Source organism: Parus major, chromosome 1A, assembly GCF_001522545.3.
Source record: "Parus major isolate Abel chromosome 1A, Parus_major1.1, whole genome shotgun sequence".
NCBI lineage: Eukaryota > Metazoa > Chordata > Aves > Passeriformes > Paridae > Parus > Parus major.
Genome location: NC_031773.1, coordinates 64919365 through 64943215, shown reverse-complemented (window position 1 = coordinate 64943215; position 23851 = coordinate 64919365). Strand labels below are relative to the sequence as shown.

At 39.2% G+C, this 23851-nt stretch overlaps 1 protein-coding gene across 2 annotated transcripts; it reads right to left on the bottom strand.

Annotated features, from left to right (window-relative positions):
- Positions 1 to 4435: 4435 nt before the first annotated feature.
- On the bottom strand, positions 4436 to 23269 carry LOC107205182 (solute carrier organic anion transporter family member 1C1-like). 2 transcript variants are annotated; one of them, XM_015629459.2, is made up of 16 exons: positions 23203 to 23266; positions 22558 to 22662; positions 20894 to 21039; positions 19560 to 19701; positions 19324 to 19456; positions 18193 to 18323; positions 17831 to 17977; positions 15491 to 15589; positions 14247 to 14483; positions 13088 to 13252; positions 11586 to 11781; positions 9731 to 9896; positions 8761 to 8942; positions 7332 to 7396; positions 6039 to 6156; positions 4436 to 5339 (listed from the first exon to the last, which is right to left on the bottom strand). In XM_015629459.2, exons 3-16 carry the CDS (start codon positions 21002 to 21004, stop codon positions 5117 to 5119), a joined length of 2115 nt encoding a protein of 704 aa, XP_015484945.1. In that variant the 5' UTR covers positions 21005 to 21039; positions 22558 to 22662; positions 23203 to 23266; the 3' UTR covers positions 4436 to 5116. The 2 variants fall into 2 exon arrangements, with proteins under 2 accessions (XP_015484945.1, XP_033370628.1); XM_033514737.1 differs by lacking the exon at positions 13088 to 13252 and having other exon boundaries at positions 23203 to 23269.
- Between the last annotated feature and the right edge of the window lie 582 nt (positions 23270 to 23851).

Below are 23851 nucleotides of genomic sequence, written 5' to 3'. Positions count from 1 at the left end.
GCCTCTGGAATTTTAGCTTTGATTCATTTAGCTTCAAATGACAGTTGTTATGAACATTTCAGTTTCCAGCAGAGCATTTTGGCTTTCTGTCCAATCACCCTCCCAGAATCTGCAGCAGGTGCCTTTTTCAGCACTGGAACAGGTGCCAGCTAGATTCAGTATTTTCAGCTCACTCAGCTGTGATTATACCTTTGACTGCAATGTATATCTCCTCTTGTTTGGTATACTGGTTCATAACTTTATGATCTAGCCATTTTTCCAATCAAAATAAGGTCAGGTATTCACAGGCTAAAGCAGAAATGAGATTGGAACACTCAGGGATTGGCAAATATTCATGATCTTCAGAGGGGTTGAACCTGTTTGTGTGCTTGCTCTGAAATGACACTTTAAAAAATCCTGAAAAATAGAAGTTAAAATGTTTTTGAGGTGTCCTGAATTATTTTTATTTTTTTTTCTTAAAGAAATGCTTTATTCAGTAAGCCTGGTATTAGATTTTTTCAGACTTCTGGGTACTGATGATTTTAAACTCAAAATTGTTACCCAAATTACTTAAAATAGGACGCCCAAAAATTAAATTCTTCCTCTAAACTTATTATCATCTTTTTAAGATGCAGATCATACTTCATAAGCATTGACAGGAAACCTTTTCACAGTCTCCTAAAGTAAGCTCTTCTCTTCATTTGCAATTTTATTCATGTGCTGACGTGTTCCACTCTGCAAACCAGGTATCCTGATGAGCCATTCTCCAACTGATATAATAGTATATGTGGTCATTATAATCTCATGTGATTCATACCTTCTACTGGCTGTGAAGAATAAAATTTCATATAGAAATCTATCTGTTATGTTTAGGAGATGGTTTTCTGACCCAAGCACCTGCAGCTTTAAAAAAAAAAAAAAAAAAAAGTTGAAGCAATCAATACAGAAAATCTGGCAGGACCCCTGAGATATTTCAGATTATAATATTATCATTATTATTATTACTATAACCTGCTATTAGTACAGGAGTAATATTTCAGGTTTCATTGATCTTGTCAGCTAAGCCAGGACTCAGCACAAAGTCTGTGATTATGTGACCTGGTGTAATGCTAATTTTAGAGGTAATAATATGTAACATAGATGTTCCATTGATAAGATGATATTAAAATAAATATGCATCCAAATGAGATTAAGTCATTTATGGTTTTTGCTGATAACAGGAGCGCTCATTCATTAATGTAGCAATATCTCCTGCTGAGAAACATGAAACTCTTCTGATGATTTCCCACCTGGTGACTTTAGAGAAGAAAATTCTGCATTTTATAGAAATGCCTTATAGTGCAACACAGCTGAGGAGATGAATTATGAGGTTTGACAGTCACTAACTCAGAATGCCTCTGGTTTAAGATGCAGATCTGTTATAAGAATTTTAGCAATACTTCCCAGATATTTTTCCTGTAAAATGTAATTTTTTTCCTGACCAAATCTCAAGGATTCCATCAGAATATTTTGTCACAACCTGTATTTCTCTTGTAACAATTACTTTATTGCCCCTCATTTACAATCATTAAACTGATCTACAGAATTCTGAGATGACCTGCTGATTTCTGATATTCTTAATCACTCAAGACTTACTTTGTTTTTCACTAAAACTAGTAATCACATTACAGCATGTGTAAAACACCTAACCATAAAAACAATACTTAGTCCTATTGGAAAACAATCCTCAACTTGAACTGTGATTTATTTATGTTTATCTAGTTCAGAATAAATACATTAATTAAATAGAAAGTAACACTGAAGAAAAAAAAAAACCACATTTGACTCAGATCTATATTAACAATTTCAGCTGGAAAAGACTTTGACTATATTTCAAACTTGAGGAAGGCAAAATGACTGTACTCCACAGTGAAAACTGGTAGACTAAATCTAATGTTACCTCTCTCCTATGTTATAAAAACATTTTGAATGCTTTGAATTTCAGTTGACAGCCTGAGGTATTTTCTGTTTATTCTGCAACAACAAGTACTTTATTCCCAACTTATTTTTGTGCCAGAATAGACAGGAGTTGTTGATAATGGGGACACAACAGCCATAGGAGGGCTTGGGTTTTGATGATCCTAATGCATACAGAAAACTGTGGGTTTAGGGATGCTGGGTTTGTTTCTATTTCTTTGATAAACAACTAGAAAACATCATAAAACCAGGTAGTCATAGGTCATTATGTCTGTTCAATTGTGTATCTAAAAGCAAAGAAATGCCAGATAACTGAGCTGTCTTCTGTCCTGCGTTGCTATTCTGACAGGACTTTGAAAGTGCCATTGAAGAGCTTTTTGATATCCTCAAAGAAGAGTTGGGTAAACACAGGACTCATGCCCTTAAATCTCCCAGTCTGATTAAAACTCACTGCCTCTTTTATTTGTCCATGGATTTTAGCAGACTTACCATGATTTATGGCCCACCAAGCTCTCTATAATGAACCCTAAACTACATGGTTTGTAGCCTGTATTTGAAAGCATGCCTAGCTTGGCAGAGGTGCAAATGTGCCTCCAAAATGGCTTTCTTGGTTAGCAGTTTCTCTTATGAACTTGGGAGACAACAGGTTTTTCTTCCTTCCTGGAGGATTTTCCCAGTGGTGGAGCTCAGAGACATCACAGCTCTCACACAGGACAAAGATACCAGTTTTGATCCGAGGGTCAGTAATGTGATTTTGTCAAACCAGAGTCCCAGGCCCCCTCTGCCTCTCAGCCTGGTGGAGCCTTGCCTTTTTAGCAGAGGAATTAGAAGAGAGAATGTCCTTAGTTCTTCTCTGTTGTGAGAAGCAAGGAGACAAAAAAGCTTTCGGAAAATGCCACTTGATTGACCACCTATTTAATTTTTTGCATGTTCTGTACTAGTTGACTGCTGTACAAGCTGTTCCCTTGAAGAAATTTCTACCTTCTGTTCCCAGGAGATTGCTAGATTTGCACTCAAAAAACAGTAGATGTTGGAAACACAGGGAAGTGAGACAACCTTGGAGTTGTCAGAATACTGAGTGAGAGGCTCATTTAGTACTACCTGTGGCAGGGCTTGTGCTATTATCAATTTAGGACTGTCATGAAGCATGATGTTAACTCTTATTTGTTTGAAAAACCTCGCTTTGCTAAGTTCCATCTTGGGTAAATATCTGGGCATGAATCATCAGATCTGACCAGAATCTCATTTCCAGTCTGACATCAATTATCAACACACCTTTGATAAAATGTTACCTCCTGGGAAAATCAAGATGCTTCCTGCAAAAAACTCTATAATGTAAGAAGAAAAAAAAAAAAAAAAGAGTACAGAAATAAACAACCAAACAACAGAAGTAAAAAGGAAATGATGTTAGTATGAGTCACCTGACTGACTCTATGTCTGGCTCAGATCAGGAGTGTTTCTAGAACTGCCAAGGCATTTATTCAATGTTAAAATACTGCTTGCAGAAGGAGAATGACACACCACGATTCTCTCTGTGTATAGTTCCTGAGGTTTCTGGAACTTGGATTTTCCTTTAATAATTTCCAGACCTAGATGCACTATTGATATCTTCTGTACTAGAGTGCCTTTCATTTCATCTCTTATAACAGACACACCTTGCACATATCTGCTGGGAGTTTATAATCAGAGCTGTGAATGTAAAAACAAAGTCTAAATGTACTGGTCATTGTCTTTAAGCAGTAAAACACAGCTCCATCCCCAAAGGCCAGGATGTGAGGAACTTCCTTTCAATGAGCATCACACCAACCCTTTTCCCATCCTTCTTCTTGCATTTACACAGGGCAGATGGTAGAAGAAAGGTCATTAAATCATTTTATATGGAGAATCACTCTCTTTAGCCCTCTGATCTGCTGCCTTCTCAGATAAAGTGTGGTACATTTTCTTTATGTCTATTAGCTCTATTCCATATCCTAAGGAATTTTAAAATTAGGAAAGAAATTTTGTTTCCTAGCTTTGGGTTTCTGTGCAGCATTGGAGGGAGAAGAGACACCCTCTAAAAAATAAAGCAAAATGCCTGTGGTTGTCTCGATTTTGGAGGTGATGGAGATAAAATCTCCAGTGATCTTACTAAGTAGGTTTCATCCTATTGCAAAGGTACATCCTGAGAGCTAATAACAAATTTAATAATTTTAATAATTAATATTTTTTGTTATTTTAATGACAAAAAATCACACTAACAATATTTTTAGAGATTTCTTTCCCCTTTTAATAACTGTTTCAAGCTTCCTTTAATAAAGCTTTTCTCTGGACAAGGTAGCCTGAGGAAAGTCATGAATTTTCAAATATTCAGTACTGTATTTCAAGCTTTACTGAAGAAGTTTTGTTTACTTTAACAAGAAAGGAAATTTAAATATATGTGGTACAAATACAGTGATCCTCAGGATAAAAATTATCTCCCTTCCTTCCACGCAAACCCCCCATTAAAAAAAAAAAAATCAAAGAAACTGAAACACCTATCACTTTATTTCATCAGTTCAGAGTAATGTTTCTCAAACCCTTTATTGAGATGTGCTGAAAAATTAATATACCACTTTCTTCACTTGCTTTCCACTTTGACTGGTTAAACCTTTGAAGCCAAAGCCCGGAGCTGTAGTGCAGTTTGAGCCCTGGGGGTGCCCCAAGGGTCTCACCTGGCCATGGCACAGGGGACCAAGCCTGCAACAACGAGCTCTGGTCATGAACCCACAGCAAAGAACACCAGAGAGGCCCAAGTGGGACCTGGTTGGCCACCTAGAGCTGCAGGACTAAACACAGAGCAAGAGGACTTGAAATAAACTCAGTGAAAAATGTCAAAGCAGCTTATTGTGGATTTCTTCTTCTTAATTTTTCAATCATAATCACATTTGTGACACTTGAAAAATTTTGGCTTGTCCTACTGTTGGTTTAGAAAGGGACTGAGAGCAAGAAGATGGGAGACTTCCCCAAAATTTTGAACACCTTTTCCCCTTATTGTTGTTTCATACGAGAAAAGGAAGCAGACTGGGTAAAGCAAATAAAAAGCCAATGTTCAAAGATACTTTTTGAACTCCCAAAATGTAAACTAGTTGTTGAAGCCAGTAATTAGACTCCTTTTGTGCTCAGAAAAACTGAAGCATAGGCAAAGTTACAGATTGTTTCTTTTTCACATGTAAGTTTCCTCACTCTCCTCTGAGGTTCTTGAACCAGGCAGAATTTCTCTTTTGTTGGCAGTATCTAATTCTTTGCTGGTTGATCTTTCTGCATTTTTAATATCTGTCATCTCTTTTCCATCTGATTTGAAGCGTTTCATAATTAAAACAAAGAGCACTATGTACAAGAGACAGCATCCTGTCCGTAGTCCTGCAATGAGGCCAAGATAGACATTCCTAGGGGAAAAGAGGGACAAAATACATTTATATTAATAAAACTTTTCAATTCTGTATGGAACCAAGTAAGACATAAAGAGCAGTTTGACAAAACCATCTATTCTCAGCCAGGTATTGCTTCACATTTTAAAATAAGAAATAGCAGGCAGAGAGCAAATGACCTCATGATATTTAGCCCCAGACAGGCTCTAATCAGGTCTTAGACTTAGAGCAGAAATGTCTGGAGTGTGCTGCAATTCAGGAGACTCTATTTTAGGGCTGACAAAAGAAGAGCTGCACCAGCTGGGGCTTTTTGCCTATTGTCCCTGTCCTTCCCCAGCTCCTCACTGGCACACTCAGTGCTCCTGGCCACAGCTCTCCAGCCATTTGTGTCCTACAAAGTCCACGTGGATTTCGTGAGATGCCTTGTACAATGCTTTTCAGCATCCCATAAAGTCAAAGTGTCACCGAGTTACTCAGGGCACTTATTTTATTATTCAGTGCAGGCTGCAACAAAAGAACTAATTATTGTGACTTAAGGCAGCGCCCTGCAATTTTAGACATCAGATTGAATAAAAATTGACTTATTTACCTATTAAAGTCTAGTCAAAGTAAGGAGCTGTGGTGCTGTTAGGCCCTCATCAGTCTACAGATAGTTGACAAGAGAAAAGTCCACCTTGGTCCTCGCTGCCCAGATTCCCAAACCCTAATGAGGATTACCTGAACTCTTTTGTGTCGTACACTCGGCAGGATCCAGATCCCCCACAGCTTTTTGTCCCCCATTTCAAGCAGGTCTCGTCTATCAAGGCACCAAAATAAATAGGGGCTGGGAGTCCTCCTGCAAAGAAAATTCTCATTACATGATCTCAGACATGGAGAGCTCATCATTTAAAGTCACATAAAGAAATGAGGAAGTGAATCTCCAGGCTTTTTTAATTGTGACTGCATAGAATGGGACTAAACATCCAGTTCCAGCTTTGATATGAAGAGATTTGTGAAAATATTTATGCAAGTACTTAAAGGGAGTTGAAACGATGGACAATTATACCTTAATAATATCCAGCAAGTGAAATGTCAGAAATTCCCTTTAATGGTATTTTTATCAGAAGTTTAGCTTCCATTGTTTAAAGAAATAATATAACTAACATTTCTTTTGCAATCCCTGGTGAGGAATTGCATGCCATGACATATTAATATTTATGTATATTGATGTATCTATTCAGGTCTTACACAACAGTTTGCCATTAAAAAGTGATTAGTGCAGTGCAAAGGGATGAAATTAAGCACTTGCTCCACAGAAACTGGGTAATAAGTGTATTATTTATATAGTAGTGAAAGAATTTCTTTTAAACAGATATGTTTTAATATCATCAGTAAGCTGTTTGAGAGAGTGTGCAATTTTGTGATGATAACTGTCTTATAAAAGTAGAAGATTGATTCTCTGCAGTGTTCAGCTATAATACAGAGATTGGAAAAGAGAGCCACATGACTATTCGGGATTGTCTGCAAGGCAGAGATTTCAAAATCAGCAAACAAGGAAGATGAGGCAAGGTTTGCTTCAGGCAGGGCAGACTGTGTGTCTCAATACTTAAATGATTGTTTATTGCAGATAAACCCAAGAAACAAAATAATAGGCAAAGTACATGGGAGCTTTAAATAATGGTCAGCAAAAGGGAGGATGGGTGTTAAGCTGATCAAGCTCAGGTAGTTGTGTCCACAATTAAACAAAAAATAAACAAAAAAGCAAAAAAAAAGCCTCAAAAGTGAAATGAAATTTTCTTCCTTTGTCTAATTTGTTTCCAGTGTAGAGAAAAAATCTGAAGACATAATCATACCATGTAAATACATACCAGGAAATATGCAGCAAGCTGCTCCAAACATTTTGAAATGTATAGTCTGCTTACAAAGAAATATTTTGGAAAATTTATTTTGTTCTCTGGAGCAAGGGTATTGCAATGGCTAACTTTGGTCTTTGACTACCCACTTGAAAACCACAAAGGAATTAAGTCTTACCTAGTACTCTACCACCCAAAGTTTCTATCCCAACAGCAAAGGATTTCAGGTCTGGTGAAACAGATCTGGAATGGAAACCAAAACAGCAGGGTGAGGAACAGAGTAATGTAGCCACAGTCATGCTGTGAACATCTGCACATTCCCCACTGCAAGAGTATTCTGGCTTACCCAGCACAGCCCACCCAAACCCTGACTGAAAACATCCACCAAAGTTAAATTCAGATGTAGAGTCTCCTTCCACAGAGGAACACTCATTGAAATAAATGGAAGAATCGACAGGAATTCATCATGAACCAAAGGAAAACAGGTTGTAAATGCTTTTGGGAGACGATGCACAAGGACATTAAAGTGAACCAACCAAAACAAGGCAGTTCATGCCCACAAGTTAAGCTCCAAGCCTGGCTTTATGATGACCAGAGGGAACAAGGGTGTGCAGTCCTTGTTAGATTAAACCCACCTCTGCCACTAGCATTTTACAGAGAGACAGCGAATGTGAGTGACCTGGCTATAAAAGCACCTCACTCCTACCAGTGGAAAGCAGCCTGTATCCATCAGGTGAGCTGGAAGAATTGACAAAAACCAGAGGGGAGTACTGAGCTGGCACAGGGACAAGAGGGAGCCTTGCTGTGCCCAGCCTGCTCCCTGAACCGGAGTTTACACACCAGTATGTTGTGTCTTCAGCATCAATATCAAAGGCTTCTCATTATACATATCAGGGTTCTGAAAAGTGGCCAGCAAAGTGAGCCTTGTCCACAACCATGGACATGCACATCCAGGCATGCTTTATATTTTCCTGCAGAAATACTGCAGGAAATCAGCAGCTTAGCCAAGTTATTTAGCCATGAGCACTGGCCATTGTGATTGAGATTCAACCCATGAGCAGGAGGATAAAGACACTTCCACATGGCAGACATAAAATAGTGGTGCTGCTTTCCAACTGAAGGAATGAAAATCTTAAAAAAAATATTCCTGCTATAATTCTGCTCCTCTCAGCTGACGATAAAAATGGGAGTATCAGACTTCTCCCAACACAGAAGACATTGTGAGGCCACAAGGCTTAACAAAGGTACCTGTTTTTCTCAGAACAATGTGAACAGCATTGGCTATGGCTTGACATTGCATCTTATTTCAGGCCCAGTGCCCTGGTAAAAACATCGCTATCACTAGAATTGAAACCCAGCATTCAGGATCAGCATAATGCTCCCCCTTTCATCACCAAAGTATCTACTCAGCATCAAATTAGAATTAAATTTCTGGACAGATATTTTGCTCTGCCTCTGAAAAGAGCTGGATTTCAGAGTACAGGCAAATCCTCAGGGGTACAATTTGATCCACATGCCATTCCTCACAGCAGGAATGAAATAGTAGGTATCATTTTCTGTTTCTCTTTCCCCAAGCTTTACGGTCAAGGTAAGGTAAAGTATTTCACCTAAACATAATCATGTATGTAGGAGTGCCTCCAAAGGCTAAAAGAAATGCACATGCAGTCTGTAATGCTAAAAAATAGGGAAAGGCTTTGGTACAGCTTTCTCTTTGGCATTGTCCCAAAACTGCAGAGGAGTTGCCAAGCCCGAGTCCTTGTCCATCCACACAGCTGCAATTGTGAAACACCTGAAAGGAGAAGATGAGAATTTATTTATTCAGAATTCAGTGGCAATAAACAACCATCTCAGCAGCTATATTTTTCACTCCCCATACCAGCCAGGCTGTTGTTGATGCTGAAAAAACTTCTGTAATCATCTCTGCAGACTGATGGCCAGGTCATTGATATGCTCCAGCCTCTCTGAGCTGCTCCAGAGACACAAAGAAACTGGAATTCTAGTTTCAGCCATGCCACTGCTAGAACAGAAGGTGCTCTGTGTGTCTTTAAAGTGATTCAAAGCTAAAAGAATCAGATGTGTGAACTGCTATCCAGCCATTCTGCTCAGGGATCCCATGAAGAAGATGTGCAACAACAACAAGAAGAAAAAATAGAGGTGTGGACCAAATATGCACTCATGCATATATATCATTATATGCTTAAACAGCATTTGGTGCTGGATTGATAATGGGCTTTGAAGTTAGCAGGAGACATGGGTTTGAAGGCCAGTTTTCCTGAAGTGAAGCCAGACAATATTGGTGGAATGTTTAAATATAAGCCTGATAATGCTGCTTGTCTTTTTCAGTATTGTCAATGAAGACAATTCTGCTTCTGAGAGAAGTTATAAGCATTTGCACACTCTTCTGCAGAAACAGTGTTTTTAATAGTCTTGCTCACACAGGATTATTTGAAGTCCTGCAAATGGTTTTGCTGCTGATAAAAATGCCTTCCCTCTATCTAGTCTAAAGCTACCTTTTTTTAACTTAAAACCATTGCTCCTTGTCCTCTTGCAGAGTCATCTACCCATCTGGATATTTACCATATTCCTTCCTGTCCCAGATGATGATTTACACCCTGCAAAGCAGGCTGTCATGTAGGTAATCCCATTATCCCCACAGACAGGGTCCCACTGGTCCACGTTGCAGCTGCACTCAGCATTGCAGCTGGCCACGTAGATGTGCTTGCTGGAGGAAAGGTGCTTCATTCTGGAGGAAAACAGAAGGAAATTAAGGAATTATTTAGTGGAATTATATAGTAAAAAAAAATAAAAAATACAGAATTAGAAATCTGCTACCAAATCTGCTTCACAAAGCACTGTGAAGTTGTCAAATGGACAGTAAGGTCATTTCAGCTAGAACAAAGTTCTCTTGGGACTTTTCATCAAGCATTTACATATCTATGGGCTGTCACTGAAAAGGCATGGAAATGAAAAGGCTGAGTGGGAATATCTGGAACTACTTTTGCATTTGACAACTCACCCCAAGAAAAAGTAAATCGTACCTAGAATCCTTTATCACAGAGACATGACCCAAGAAAAGACTATATTTTTCCTCAGTGGTAGGATATCATACCATATCCACGTGATAGAGTTAGGGACGTAAAACTACATAAGACCAGAACAGCAGGACATACTTGACATTTTCCTCACTGTATCAGGACACTCCGAGCACATATTAGGAAAGTGTTAGGAGCCCACCATCTACAAATCATCCTTGCTGTGAAGTCAATCACAATATAAGATAAAAATGTTCAAAACTTGCCTTTTCTTCCTCCTTTTTCCTTCCCTCATCCAAAAGCACACATTATGTGGGCTACATTCCCCCTAAGTCTCTTGGAAGGGAAGATAGCTGTGGGATTTAGCCCTCAATAGGTTGTTGCTTGTCTTCAAAATATAAATTGATAAATAGGTAAAACACTAAATGAGTCACTTAAGCAGAAACAACCCTAACATGTGCTAAATTCTCCAGACTCAGTTCTCCTGGAGAAACTGTAAATGCTCCTTCAATATATGCCCTCTTGCTGTTTATGCTTATTTTTAATTCACTCTATGGTTATCAGATGCTGCACTCAGCCAGGGTAATCTCCACTGCACAAACTTCTGAAATATTTTAGTGGCAAAAACTAAGCTCAAAGTTGAACTGGACATCAGGTTCACCAAGATAACTTAGATATTTCCCTGAGCACAGACTCGGTTTCACAAAACACAGGGCTGAGTTTCTGCCTGAACTGAAAATGCAGCAAGTCCTGCTGGCTTCAGTTTAATCCTTTAAAATCCCTTAAATTTGGACCAGACCAAGCTAAATTTATACAGTAGGCAATTGTGGCAGGCTGCTAGAGGCTGGAAAAGGTTCCCAAGGAAGTATGACCCATGGTCCTGGTAAGGGAGGGGGAACCTCTGTTAGCAGCACACAGTCCAGGACCACTTTTCACCCTCCAGATGAGAAATGGGTCAGAGGCAACCCCAGGTACCACAGGGGGCTGTAATCCCCCATGTGGTCCCTTCAGGAGGCAGTGCCTATGGGGGAGACATTTCCAACACTTCTTTTGAATCCCCTCCCTACTTAACAGAAAAAAGACTAGCTTTAAATTAAAGCTTTAAAAGCTAACATAGAAATTTAATTTTCCTGTAATAAATGTCATCTTTTTTTGGCAGTTTTCCAGAACATATAGGTATATTTTCAGTAGGAAAAATAAATAGAGACTTTAGAAATACATCAAGTTTAAAAAAAAAAACTCAGAAAATACAATTGGTGTATTTTTCCCACCCCCAGCGTTAGGTGTGACTTCAGACTGACAATTCTGTCTCAAAACCTAGGATTTTCTTCTGTGCACCACTCCCAAAGAAGCAGCTGTGAAAAATGGCTCAACCACCCCAAACCTGAGGGGATACAAACCCAGAGTAGGGTGCTGTCAGACCAGCCACCTGCAGCACCTCACAGCTGCACGTGAAGTACAAGAGGTTTAGCAAATACGCCACTATAAAGGTGATGCACCCAAACTTGGCCATATCAGTTACGTGCAGCTTGAATTTCTTGATCAGGAAGCCTCCTAGAAACATCCCCAGGACTGTGACAGGTAAAAGTATCACACCTGCAAAGAGATGGTGAGAAAAATGTTAACTGCTCTCACTTGCAATGACTCTTTTAGAATAAATACTCAGTTCTAGTATTTTCAAAATATCAGATACCTATTTTTGGGCTGATTCTTTGAGGTTCTAAGATAATTTCACATCCCCATTTGCTTTCAGATCATATTATGACTTTAAATAGCTCAATTCCTCAACATTCACTGCATTTTTACTATATTGTTGTTTGTATGTACATATAATAAAACCTATACAGTTGCCTGTCAGAAACTGGAGTAAATGATATTGTCCTAGCTCATACTCACTTCATATAAAATAAAACATAAAACTTTATGAAAGCTACAAAAAAAGTCTCCAAAATGGAATATAAAAGGAAGTTGCATCTGTTTCTGCACTGGATTCCATTTTGATCTGAGAGTGAATTATGAGATGATTTGCATTTAGATTTAATCTGTTCAGTATTTCACAAACCCCAGCCCTTACACACACTTGGTGAACAGAGAGGTTTGACAAGGTGTTACTGGAAGGGGTTGGCCTTTCTCTGATTTTATGGTTGGTTGGTTTTCTTGGTCATTCCTGTAAAACTTTCTCAGCATTCAGAAAAAAAAAATATAGGAAAAAGTAAAGTTCTTTCCACATTTGTAGCTGACTAAGGCATTGTGTCTTCAAATTAAAGCAATGCAATACGAGTTCTACAATGACCTCTCATAGCCTGGTTTTCCTTCCAGATTATGAGACCATATCAATCACTGTAAGATTAATATAATTTCAGCTTTTTTTTTTTCTTTTTTTGCAGAACACTACAAGGTACTTATTTTTGAAGGAATTAGTAAACAGAAAAAGAGCTTTGAAATTAATGAAGTGACTCAAACTTTTCTATTTTAGTTTCTTATTGTTTATAAAATTTGGATTTGTTATCAAAACAAAAGAACAGTTCAAATGTTACTCTGAAAAGAAAAAATCATACATTTCATTAAACATTTTAATTTTATTTTTCTATTACTTTTTACTTAGTTGCAGCTGATGTCTGATGTGTGGTTTTTACTCCTGAAAACATACACAAAACCCAAATCTCACTATGAAAAAACTTCCACCCAGTTTTAATAATCCTCTAGCTCACTGAATTAGGGGCACTAGGAAAATTAACGCTAAAACTAATATCCATTTTCAAAATATAGTAAGAAAATTAGGAAACCACTACATGCTTTCTTTTTAACCAAAATAAGTTCACATAAGCTTCCAAAAAAGAAGGCAAAATAACAAATAAAAGGTTTCTTTTTTAGACTGGAATTTGAGAAGTCAGGTACCTACCAATTAGAAAGATGGCTTTTGCCACTGATACATTAAATTGCTGCTCCATAAACTTTGTCTCATAGGTTATTATCCCAACAAGGGAATTGTACTGCAGAATAGTGAGGAAGATGAACACAGCAAAAATTGGATTTCCAAACAGTTTCCTGAGTGCTGGCAAGAAATCTGCAATGGAGAGGTATATGCTGTACACCCTGCTAAACACAGAGAAGAGTTGTTTTGGCATCCCTTAGATAGTAAAATTGACTTTGATTTAATTACTGGCTGCATTGCAGCTTATAATTCTGTGCCTATCAAAACACTTGCTTGCTCAAGTGAGAGTTCTCCTCATTGCCAGCACATTCCTTACAGGAGGAGCAGATCCAAACAGCACAGTGAATTCTGAGCTGGGAATCAGGGATCCTGGCATATCCTGTGTGTGGCACAGGGCTCCTCTCCATGGCTCACAACAATGACTGGACAGAGAGTTAAGACCCTCCACCAAGTGTAAAATCTGGTTCCTAAAGCAGGAGCCTTCACCAAGCACACAAGAACCCCACATGAGGGTGATGTTTAGAGAACAGAAGCACCTGGCCCCAAAAAAGGCTGGAATCATTTCTGGGACCCTTGATTAGAGGATGAAAATTCATTGAAATAAAGTGAACATGAACACCTGCATTTAGACTGTAGTCTGGCTCTTGGCACAGCTGCCTAAAGGTGAGAGCTCAAAACACATCTGCTGTAGGTGTGCACATACAGACAAACAAAACCTTGGGTCTAATAACAAAAATATAAAAATAAAAGCAATGGCTGGTTGGATCTGGTATCACCTATATGAGATAAATTCAGCATCCCTGAGCTCCTACACAGGAGCCACAAATCCAGTGAAGTCCCTCCAACATGCATTGAGCTCCATGTTTCCTTCCCAAACATTTGCCTCAGTGGAGCAGTAGCCTGCCCACTAGGATTGGTCATTAATTAGGGATGGGATGTTTTCCCCACTCTCTTTTCATAATCATAGAAGCATGTAATTATAATAGTACAAATCAAAGACATTTTTGTCGATAATTTGCACTGCAGAAACGTGCATTTTGCTGAAGGTTGTGTGAGTCCATGCTCAGCTCACAATGAATCCATGAGACAGAATTTATATGCAAACATTTGGGCAATAATCTTTCACCTTTTACTGCCTCTGAGAACTTTAACTGTGGGTGAGCTGGGGCGTCTATTTTACAGTGATCTCCTTGAACAGACAAGTGACTAATCTTCAAGTTTTCATTCTCTCCTTCTTTTGGTAAGGAATAGGGCAAAAACCAGAAAGGCAATGAAGCAATGAAGTTGACTGCTCCACAGATAAGCAATCCAAGCCACCAGGCACCAACCCAACGGGTGTCCTTAGGATTTATGCTGATAACATCTATAAAATACAGAAAGACAGGAAAACAGGTTAAATATTATGCAGAGCAACTATTATAGATTACTATACATCACTGTATATCCTCATATATAAAATTAAAAAGACATAACAGAGGTGATCTATGTTCCATATGAAGAATTGAAATTCAGCTTGTTTCAAATGACAGAATCAGAGAACAGTTTATGTTGGAAAGGACCTTTAAGATCACCTCACTCCAACCCCCCTGCCATGGGCAGGGACACCTTCCACTAGACCAGGTTGATCAGAGCCCCATCCACCCTGGCCTTGGACACTTCTAGAGATGGGGCAGCCACAGCTTCTCTGAGTAAGTTGTGAATGGCCCACCCCTGGAAGGGAATCAGTCCAAAATGGACTGTCCAAAACGCAGTCAAAAATGGAAGTGTCCATTTAAGCCCATGGTGGCATTTCCTTGCCACAATCCTCCAATACTCTCTGGGGGAATGAGCAAAAGGACCCCTCCCACAAAAAAAAACACCTTTCCCTCTCTCACTTTCCCAGAGTCCCCTCCTTCTCCATCCCCAAACTCTACAGCTTTTCCCCCAGATTTCATCCATTTTTCCCTGGGATTAGAGACTTTTAAGTGATTTGAACAACAAAATTAATTTTGAGATTAACCTTTGCCCCATGCCTTTAAAGAGAACATACTTTCTGCTAAGTGTTGAAAGTGTCCATGAGCCTTTCACTGCTCCCTCAACAAAGGAATGGCCTTTAATTCAATCATTTGCTCTCAGCTGCACAGCAAGGGTGTAACAGGTGTGTGCAAGCATAAAATGGTGCATTGGGGGTAGGGGTATTTTTCAAGGGCTATTCCAACCGCACTACAACATCTGATTTTAAAATGTTAATTTTAAAGTAGCTTTTGAGCAGGAAAAACTCCCTAGAGAACCCCTGGGTTTGGGGCAGTGAGCTGGGAAGGTGCTTCTTGGCATGGAGGTTCCTACACCCAGACACCTTGTGGCTTCATGTGCCACCCCAGGGTCCCTCACCAATGTCCACAACGCCAATGTCAACCCAGAGACTGGCACAGAACGAGCCAAGCAGGAAGCCCAGTGTCGGCCCAAACATGCCTGAGGATCTCACCAGGCCTGGAAGAGAAGGAGAATGAGAAAAACACCACATGGACAAGGCAAGCCTTCCTCTCTGAGGAAATGTGAGGAAGGAGCAGGCAGGATAGGGACACAGGCCATTATGGAATGTCCTGAGCAGCAAATATATAATGTACAAGCTGCCCTAAGCACAGCTGCAATGTAGATGAGAAGGTGGGATGCCCTTAGGAGCAAATGAATAAGCTGTGAATACCAGAAACCCAGGAAGCTGCACTGCATTTTGCTGACTGGATGTGTAAATACAGCACGATTTGATTTTGATGACCACTACTGGCAATCAACATAAAATAAAATATCTTCAAAAATAATTCAGGCATAGGTTCTCACATTCCCTTGCAACTTGTGTTGTTCTGTTGAAGTTTAGTTGTGAGGAGGTAACAGGATCAAACTAGAGCTCAGTTATTTGGATTCCTGAATTCTAGTGCAGAACTGACACCCTGAAGTTGCACAAGGCAATTCCATTACAAAATGAGGAATTCTTTATCAAATGCCTGTACATTCATCCAGCACTGTGCTCTGTAAATCCCATTGTGCTCCACTGCAGAGATTTTCCTCCTAAGAGTTGGTTTTGCAAACTCTCTTCTGAATATAATGATTGCTCAGCTTATCACCCAGAACTTCTGTAATAAATCATTACATCTTAACAAATATGCTACATTTTCTGTTCCTTCCCATGGCAACCCTGGTATTATTGCTGTCACCACAACTCTGCCAAAATTATTTTAGTTCATTCTATTAAGAAAATGCTGTCTCTGCCTCAAAATACCTTATGTTCTTACTCAACAAAACATCAAAGGACTAAGGAAAAAGGAGAGACAAAGCTGAGACTTCTTGTTCAGGGTCAAATAATGAGATTAATGCTCAAAATTAATCAGCAAGGCTTGACTGACTTTTTTTATTATTGGACAATTCTTTTTTATGTTTCTATATTACAAAAGCACTGATTATAAATTGATTCAGCCTGTTGGTAAAAAAATAAGATATAGAAAATAATTAAAGTTGGACAAGAGAAGAAATTTCTGTTCTATAGAAAAAAGTGTTCCTACTTTAACTTTTTTTGTGAAGTGGTTTAGTCCACCAAAATGGAATAAGTGACTGAAAACTGCTATTCTGAATGTAAAAAAGAAATATTTTAACAAACTGTAAACTAAATACTTTACTTCTCTTGCATAAACCAATTTCCATTTTGGCTGAATCCATGCTATTCTCCACGTTCGCTTTATATTTCTGATCTCACTTGCCCAGTAGTCCCCAACCTGTCTCAATCTCTCCCAGATTAGATTCTCACAAGAAAAAAAATCAGCTGAACTTTTTCAAATACCTTTAATCAGAAGCTCAGAGGCGATTACAAATATTTTGGATAACTGCTGAGTGGAATACTTGTTTTTGACAGCTAACTCCACAATAATTCCATTTTCTTTAACTTGCAGATTTCCTCATTCCCAAGTGGAGACATTGGCTGTGGCCTTACCCTGTAGCATTGCATACTGAGCTCTTCCCAAAACCGTGTCTTACTATATTTCTGCTCAATTCCACCAAATTGACTTCAGGCCACAGTTCTTGAGCTCCCTCATCCACACAAACACCCCATGCTATTAAATCAGTTTGCCAACAAATTAATTAGCTTGGGTGTAAATCTCTCTGTCTTGGGCAATAGGTTATGTACCGTCAAAACAAGATCAAAACCCCAATTAGAAAGGATTTGTTACAACACCTGGCAAGGTGTTGTTTTTCCTTCAGCAAATCAGTGACTTTAAAAAGCTTTCAACTGGAAGTGTGCTGCATGTAAAATTCCAAAAGTCAGGTGAGAGGTCCTGAAAGAAATTCACACTACTGTTATTAATTGTGACTACATCACAGATCTTCACGTTAAGGATCGTTCCCTTATCTGTGAAATAGTGATTAGGAAGAATTTGGCTCTCTGAAGATGTGGTACTGAAGATGATGTGCCAGATAAGACAGATACGATTTTGCACTTTGGGGAAATGAGCATTTGATTATGCTTCTCTTCAGCACAGAAGCTCCTCAGGGAAAGCAAAAAGACCATCCTGGATTTATGCCTAGAAAATAAATATGAGACATCTTTTGCACTGTTAGGGGTTTTTTTGTCTCTGTATAACTCAAAGTTATCCAGATAAATTTTTTGTTGGGTATTTGCTTGACTGTAGAAATGTTAAAGAACAGAATGTCTAGCATAAAAATCACTCATTTGTACATTACCTATGTAAAATGCTGAGTTTTCTTCTTTAGAAAAATCATCAATATATGAAACTCCCAGTGGCATAATTGGTGCTTCCCCAATTCCACGTAGAAGGTTCCCCACCAACACAAAGAGCCACAGATAGGAATCTGTTGTTCTCTCACATCCTGCAGGCCATAAACATTAATATTTCTGTGAACATGATTCTGTCAATGCTTTATAGCAACAGTAAAATAACATAAAATATGGGGTTTAACAATCATTATAGGGTGGGTTTATGTATATCATGTTTTCTAGCAGGGGTTTTACTGTTTCCAATAAAAAAGAGTAGACAACAGGGAGAAGCAGAAGAAGGGAATCCAGCATCAGAGCTTTATCTTACCTGCATTTATCACTGTGCTGAGTGTTTCTGTAGCATCTGTGACTGGAGGGCCCTCAGACGATGCTGGGGAGCAAGCTGACACACTCGTGGAGGAGTTGTCCACACTAACAGTTATCCTTTCATAATTGTAACTGGAAAACAACTGTGTGAAATACAACTGACACATGAAGGACTTTGCTTTGCAGGAAGCGTGTCTGAGCCTTGTGTTCACATTTGTTCATTCTTGTTCCACATACACAAAGTGGAGGGGAAGCCCATTTCCAGTGCTTTGCTTAAAAAAAAATAGGTATCTTCATACCATTTTCAAATGCTCTGATTATTCTAATTCCAATATTTTCCTGAGCTACAGAGCAACAAATCTGCATCCAGAGATCATTCTTTAGACTGCATGACAGAGGCAGAGGTCATCCACATCTGCCCACATACAACAGGGTTGATGTTTTTCCATAATGGCAGCTCTTTCTTACCTTTGTGGCAGGTGCAAGGATGTCAAAGGATTGGAAAGTATGACCTGCATCTGACAATTATGTGTTATGCCTTAAATGTGAATGGGGTATTCAGATATTTAATTCTCCCCAAGTTTAGATTAAAATCTTCAGCATTTTACAGAGCTTATCATGAGTAGCCAACATGGAGAAAGAACCCTTTTCCATCAAGATTGAATTACAGTTCTTACTGTAATTAGATATACTAATAATGCTTAAATACAAATACTAAATAGAAAAAAGGGAACACACTTTAAATATATTTTTATATATTTATAATTTATTATATTTCTATTATATGAATATGAATATATTCATATAATATAAATATATATGTATGTGTATATGTATGTGTATATGTATATTTATACATATATCCATCCCAGGTGAAGAATTCAACCCACTTTATCCTTAGTTATATATAAGCTCTGTAAAAATCTGAGGTTTCTCTCCTGCTTACCTGTGGCAAGAGGTTAGCTTTCAGAGAGGAAATCAGAAAGTCAATACTAAAAAATCCACCCATTTTCCTGTTGGAATAGCTGGAAGAAACTACTACTGTCACGCTTTTAACTTAGATGTATGCTTTAAAAACACTTCATATGATCAAGTTCAACTAGTGCACAAGGTGAAAACTCTCCATATTTACCGTCCCATTAGGAACTGAGGCATCACTGACAAAAAAGCTCCTACGGACATGATGAGACACCCAACACCAATTATTTTTGGCCGATGAACTCTTGGTCCAAGGTAGCTCACCAACACCATCACCATTAAGTTACCTGCATAAACAGGAGAGAGAGCCAGCACAAATAAATAGAATTTTTTGGGGTGTGAAAGTGTACAAAGAAGCATCTAATCCACTTTCAAAGAAAGTACATATACCTATCTCAAAGCTGCCATCAATAATGCCAACGATCGATGATGAGATTTCAAATCTCCTTTCGATTTGACTGGACATGCTCTTCATATAGCTTCCAGAAAATCCTTTGGCAAAAAAGGAAAAAGCTAGAGCTCCAAGAAATATCTGAAAAGAGAAAACAATTGAGTTTGCAAAGTAGTAAATTTTTGCTTTATGGTTGGATGCCTGAGCAACCCACTCAAGGAGCACAAAAATTTTATTCTAATTCTCTGTGAGGAGAATCTTCCTATTGTTATTATTAAAATAGATTTTACTTTCTTTTTCAGGGTGGCCTCCAAAAACTCTGCTACTTCAAAGAAAAGGAAAATTCACATTGATGGTGTGCATCTTCTAACTTTCTAGTACACATTGGTTCAGATGGTTCCTTCCTTGGGAAAAACTTGCAGCAAAATTTTATTAATTTCTGTTACATCATGGTATATATTATTACCTCCCCTCCTGTTCTAAAAAACATGAATAAAAAGATACATCTGCAGCTACCACTGTGAGTATAACACACCTCTAAATGAATTGTTAGTAAAACGTGACCTGATTTTTTAACTTCTGAGCACATTTATTGACTTCCATGTGCTTGGAATCACAACCATAGAATCAGAATGGTTTGGGTTGGAAGGAACCTTAAAGATCATCTTGTCCCACCCCGTGCCATGGGCAGGAACACCTTCCACTAGACCAGGTAAGTCAGAGCCCCATCCAACCTGGTCTTGGAAACTTCCAGGGATGGGACATCCACAGCTCCTGTGGGCAGCTCTTGCCAGGGCATCAACTCCTTCACAACAAAGAATTTCTTCCTAATATCCCATCTAAACCTACTCTCTGTCAGTTTGAAGCCATTCCCCCTTGTCCTGTCACTCCAGGCCCTTGTCAATATTCTCTCTTCATCTTTCTTGTTGACTCCTTCTGGTACATCAAGGCCACAGTGAGGTCAGCCCTGAGCCTTCTCTTCTCCAGTCCCAATTCTCCCAGCCTTTCCTCACAGCAGAGCTGCTCCATCCCTCTGATCACCTCGGTGTCCCTCCTCTGATGGCTCCAGCAGCTCCATGTCCTTCCTGTCCTGGGCCCCCAGAGCTGGAGGCAGCCCTGCAGGTGGAGCTTCAGCAGAGCAGGGCAGAAAGGCAAAATCCCTCCCTCCTCTGCTGCCCAAATCTCTTCCATCCCCTGATGGATGCAGCCCTGATCATTTTTCCCAACACATAGAGTATCAAACAGTGCCACACATAACTAACTGAATTTTGATAGGACTTCAAACAGCAATTCAGTGTTCCAGAGAAAATATGTGGTGAGGGCTCTTCCATACCTTTAGCTTTGAACAATTATGGCACACAGTCTTGGCAGGAACTGCACTGCCATCGCTTTCCTGGAACGGTGATTTTTCTTTAAGCTGGCCAGCAGTGACTGGTCTGTCCATGGTTTTCCTTCTCAAGGCCTGATATATAGGTCTTCCTGTTTGAAAAATATTGCTATATTTAACTATTATAGACATAAGAATTGCATGTTCTGATGTTTTTCAGACATACTCAGTGGCTAGACGCTACTTGAGATATCTGCACATTGACAGCTTTTCTCAGGAAGGGCATTAAACAATGTTCAAAGTACCTACTGTAATTAATTAAGGACTAGTGCACCTGATTTGTGACACTAAAGCTGTGACATTTTCTAAAGATTCCATGGCTTTCTTGGATAGATGGAAAAGACAGATGGTAATTCACTGAAGGGTTTTAGAAATCTCTGTGGAAAAGGGAAGTCTCCAGGAGGTTAGAACAGTTTGTCAGAAAAACATCTTCACCACACTTGAACCAATTCTTTCTGAGATATCCATTTTTGATCACTGTTCCAGACTAAATGGTCCTTTGCTGCCATCCAGTAGGCTTCTGTTATTATATTTTTGAGGATTTTCTTAGTGAACACTACCATTCTGTCAGCATTTGAATGACAAACATTATTAACTGGATAAATGTAGAATCAGACCACAAATGATGACAGAGGACAAAATAGGGTAGGTAAAGATGTACTAAGGGGAAAGAGAGCACTGATTAAAAGAAACAAATAATGACTTTCTCTAAGTTGGCAAGCTTTCACAAGCTCCCTGCAGGACAGATGATAAATGTAGATATTTTAATAAGACTGATAAACTTTTTAGTTTGAAAGTTGGCTCTGATTTAAGTAGTCAAATGTGTTGGCTGGTGTAGATTAAGCTGATCAGGGGAAAGCAGCTAATACCAAAACATCTGGAATGATAAAAAGTAAAAAAAACCCCAAGTATTGCAAAGTTTGTCTGTTGAAAAACTGGTGCAATAGTACCAAAATCAACTAGTAAGCTCTAATATACATTTGCACATATAGTAAAGGAGTACAGAGGAATATATGCCAAGAAATTGGCCTGTAATATTTTTCCCCCAAGACACTGGAATCTTAAACGTGCCACGCTGTTCCAGTTACATGGGGACTTTCAAGGCTTCCCTCCTGCAGGCCCCTGAGGCCAACTGACCTATGAGTGGAGCCCACAAAAGTGTTGTGGGAGATTTTTGTCACCAGGGTAGGGACGTGGCAGGACAACCCACAGACATCACCCAGTTCCTCTGGAGAGTTCAGTTCTCCCAAGCAAGATGCCCAGGGTGACCCAGATTCCCTGAGAAATGTCTACCTATGCCAGAAAGGACAACACGCTTAGAAACCCAACAATCCCCCAAAGGTTACTCCTAATGACTGAAAATAGGCACTAATGTCTCATAAAGAGATATAAAGCCTCATAGGCACTCTAATTTGAATTTTGTGGATTTTAGTTGCAAATCCTACTCCAGTAGAAGGGGACAATGAAAAGCAAATGTATATTTCAGACAAAGCCAAATATGAAATTTGTAAAGGGACCTAACCTACTTCAGACCATCTTTAACATCTCCTAAAATAAAATAAATTTAAAAGTAAGCTATAGGTAATTAAAATATGATAAGTCAGACTTACCCCAGTCTTTACAGGATAGGAGCTGGAAGATAGAGCTCTCTAAAGCAAATACATTCTTTATTGATTTGTATTTTGCTGATGATTAACTTTGTGAAACATCTGACTCTGTTAAACAGACAGTATCTAAATCAGTGACATGGCTTTCTTTTCAATATATTTAATTTTAAATATAAAATTTTATTTATGGTTCCAGACTAACAATCTACCTGAAACTCAAAGAAAATCTTAAACTGTAGAAACACTTCTCTTAAACCTAATCAAGCAATCACATTTTCCATAACCACTCTATGGGAATCTTAACTTTGGCAAGCCAGTGAACCACACCAGTGGTATTTAAAATTAAATGAAGCAAGAAAAAAATAATCAAATATTTAATTTAACAATTAGGGGTAATGGGTAGTTTTTCTACAGGGGGATAAAATACCCTGCTCCTGACAGTGCTTATCCTTAAAAAAAAACATACTGATTTTGCAGAATTGCACCTTTGCACTTCACAGAAAGCCTTTCAAGTTTAGTGAAAATGAGATGTGTGGAAAGGCTGCACTGGGAGCTCGCAACTAAACAAACAAACCAACTAACTAACAAATGGAAAGGAGCAGGGAGGGAGGGTGTGGAGAGACAGCGAGAGGCAGAGAGAGCACTTACGTTGTGTCAGAGCGGTGTCAGGCTGTTTCTTTCCTGTGCCCGAAGGCTTCCAGGCTTGGAGCCAGCACAACGTCACAGCCAAAGAGCTGCCTGCTCTGAGAAGTGGAGCACTTCACCACATGTTTCTTAAACCTTGGATTTCCTTCTTATGGTGATTGCAAAACTTTCCCACAATCACCGATACAAAAGCTGTGCAGAAGAAGGCAGGTCTCCGCTGCTGTCACTGCTTTGGCAGCCTACCTGCCAGCGGTGCCAGCCTCTCCCAGGTGGAACAACTTGTTTCCTTCACTCTTTCTTTTTATTTTTTTTTCCCTCTAATGTCTAAACATTGGAGCTGCACTAAGCACCTCTCAAGGGAGCTCCTTACCATCCACCCAACAACCATGGAGTGGGCACAAAAGCCCTGAGAGCACAGGCTCAGCTTTTCCAAGCACCTACAGCCTCCTAGCTTTCACCTCTTGGTGCCTTGGAGAAGGGTCTGCAGAGACACCAAGGGATGGCTGAGCTCCTGAAAGGGCATGAACAGCTCATGGAGAGCTGCCAGGTTTTGGGTATGAGCCCTCTGCATCTCAACCACAATGCAGAGGTTTGCATGGAAAGCCTTGATTACCTTTTTTTTAAGGGATTTGCTAAAGACTAAATTAATTAA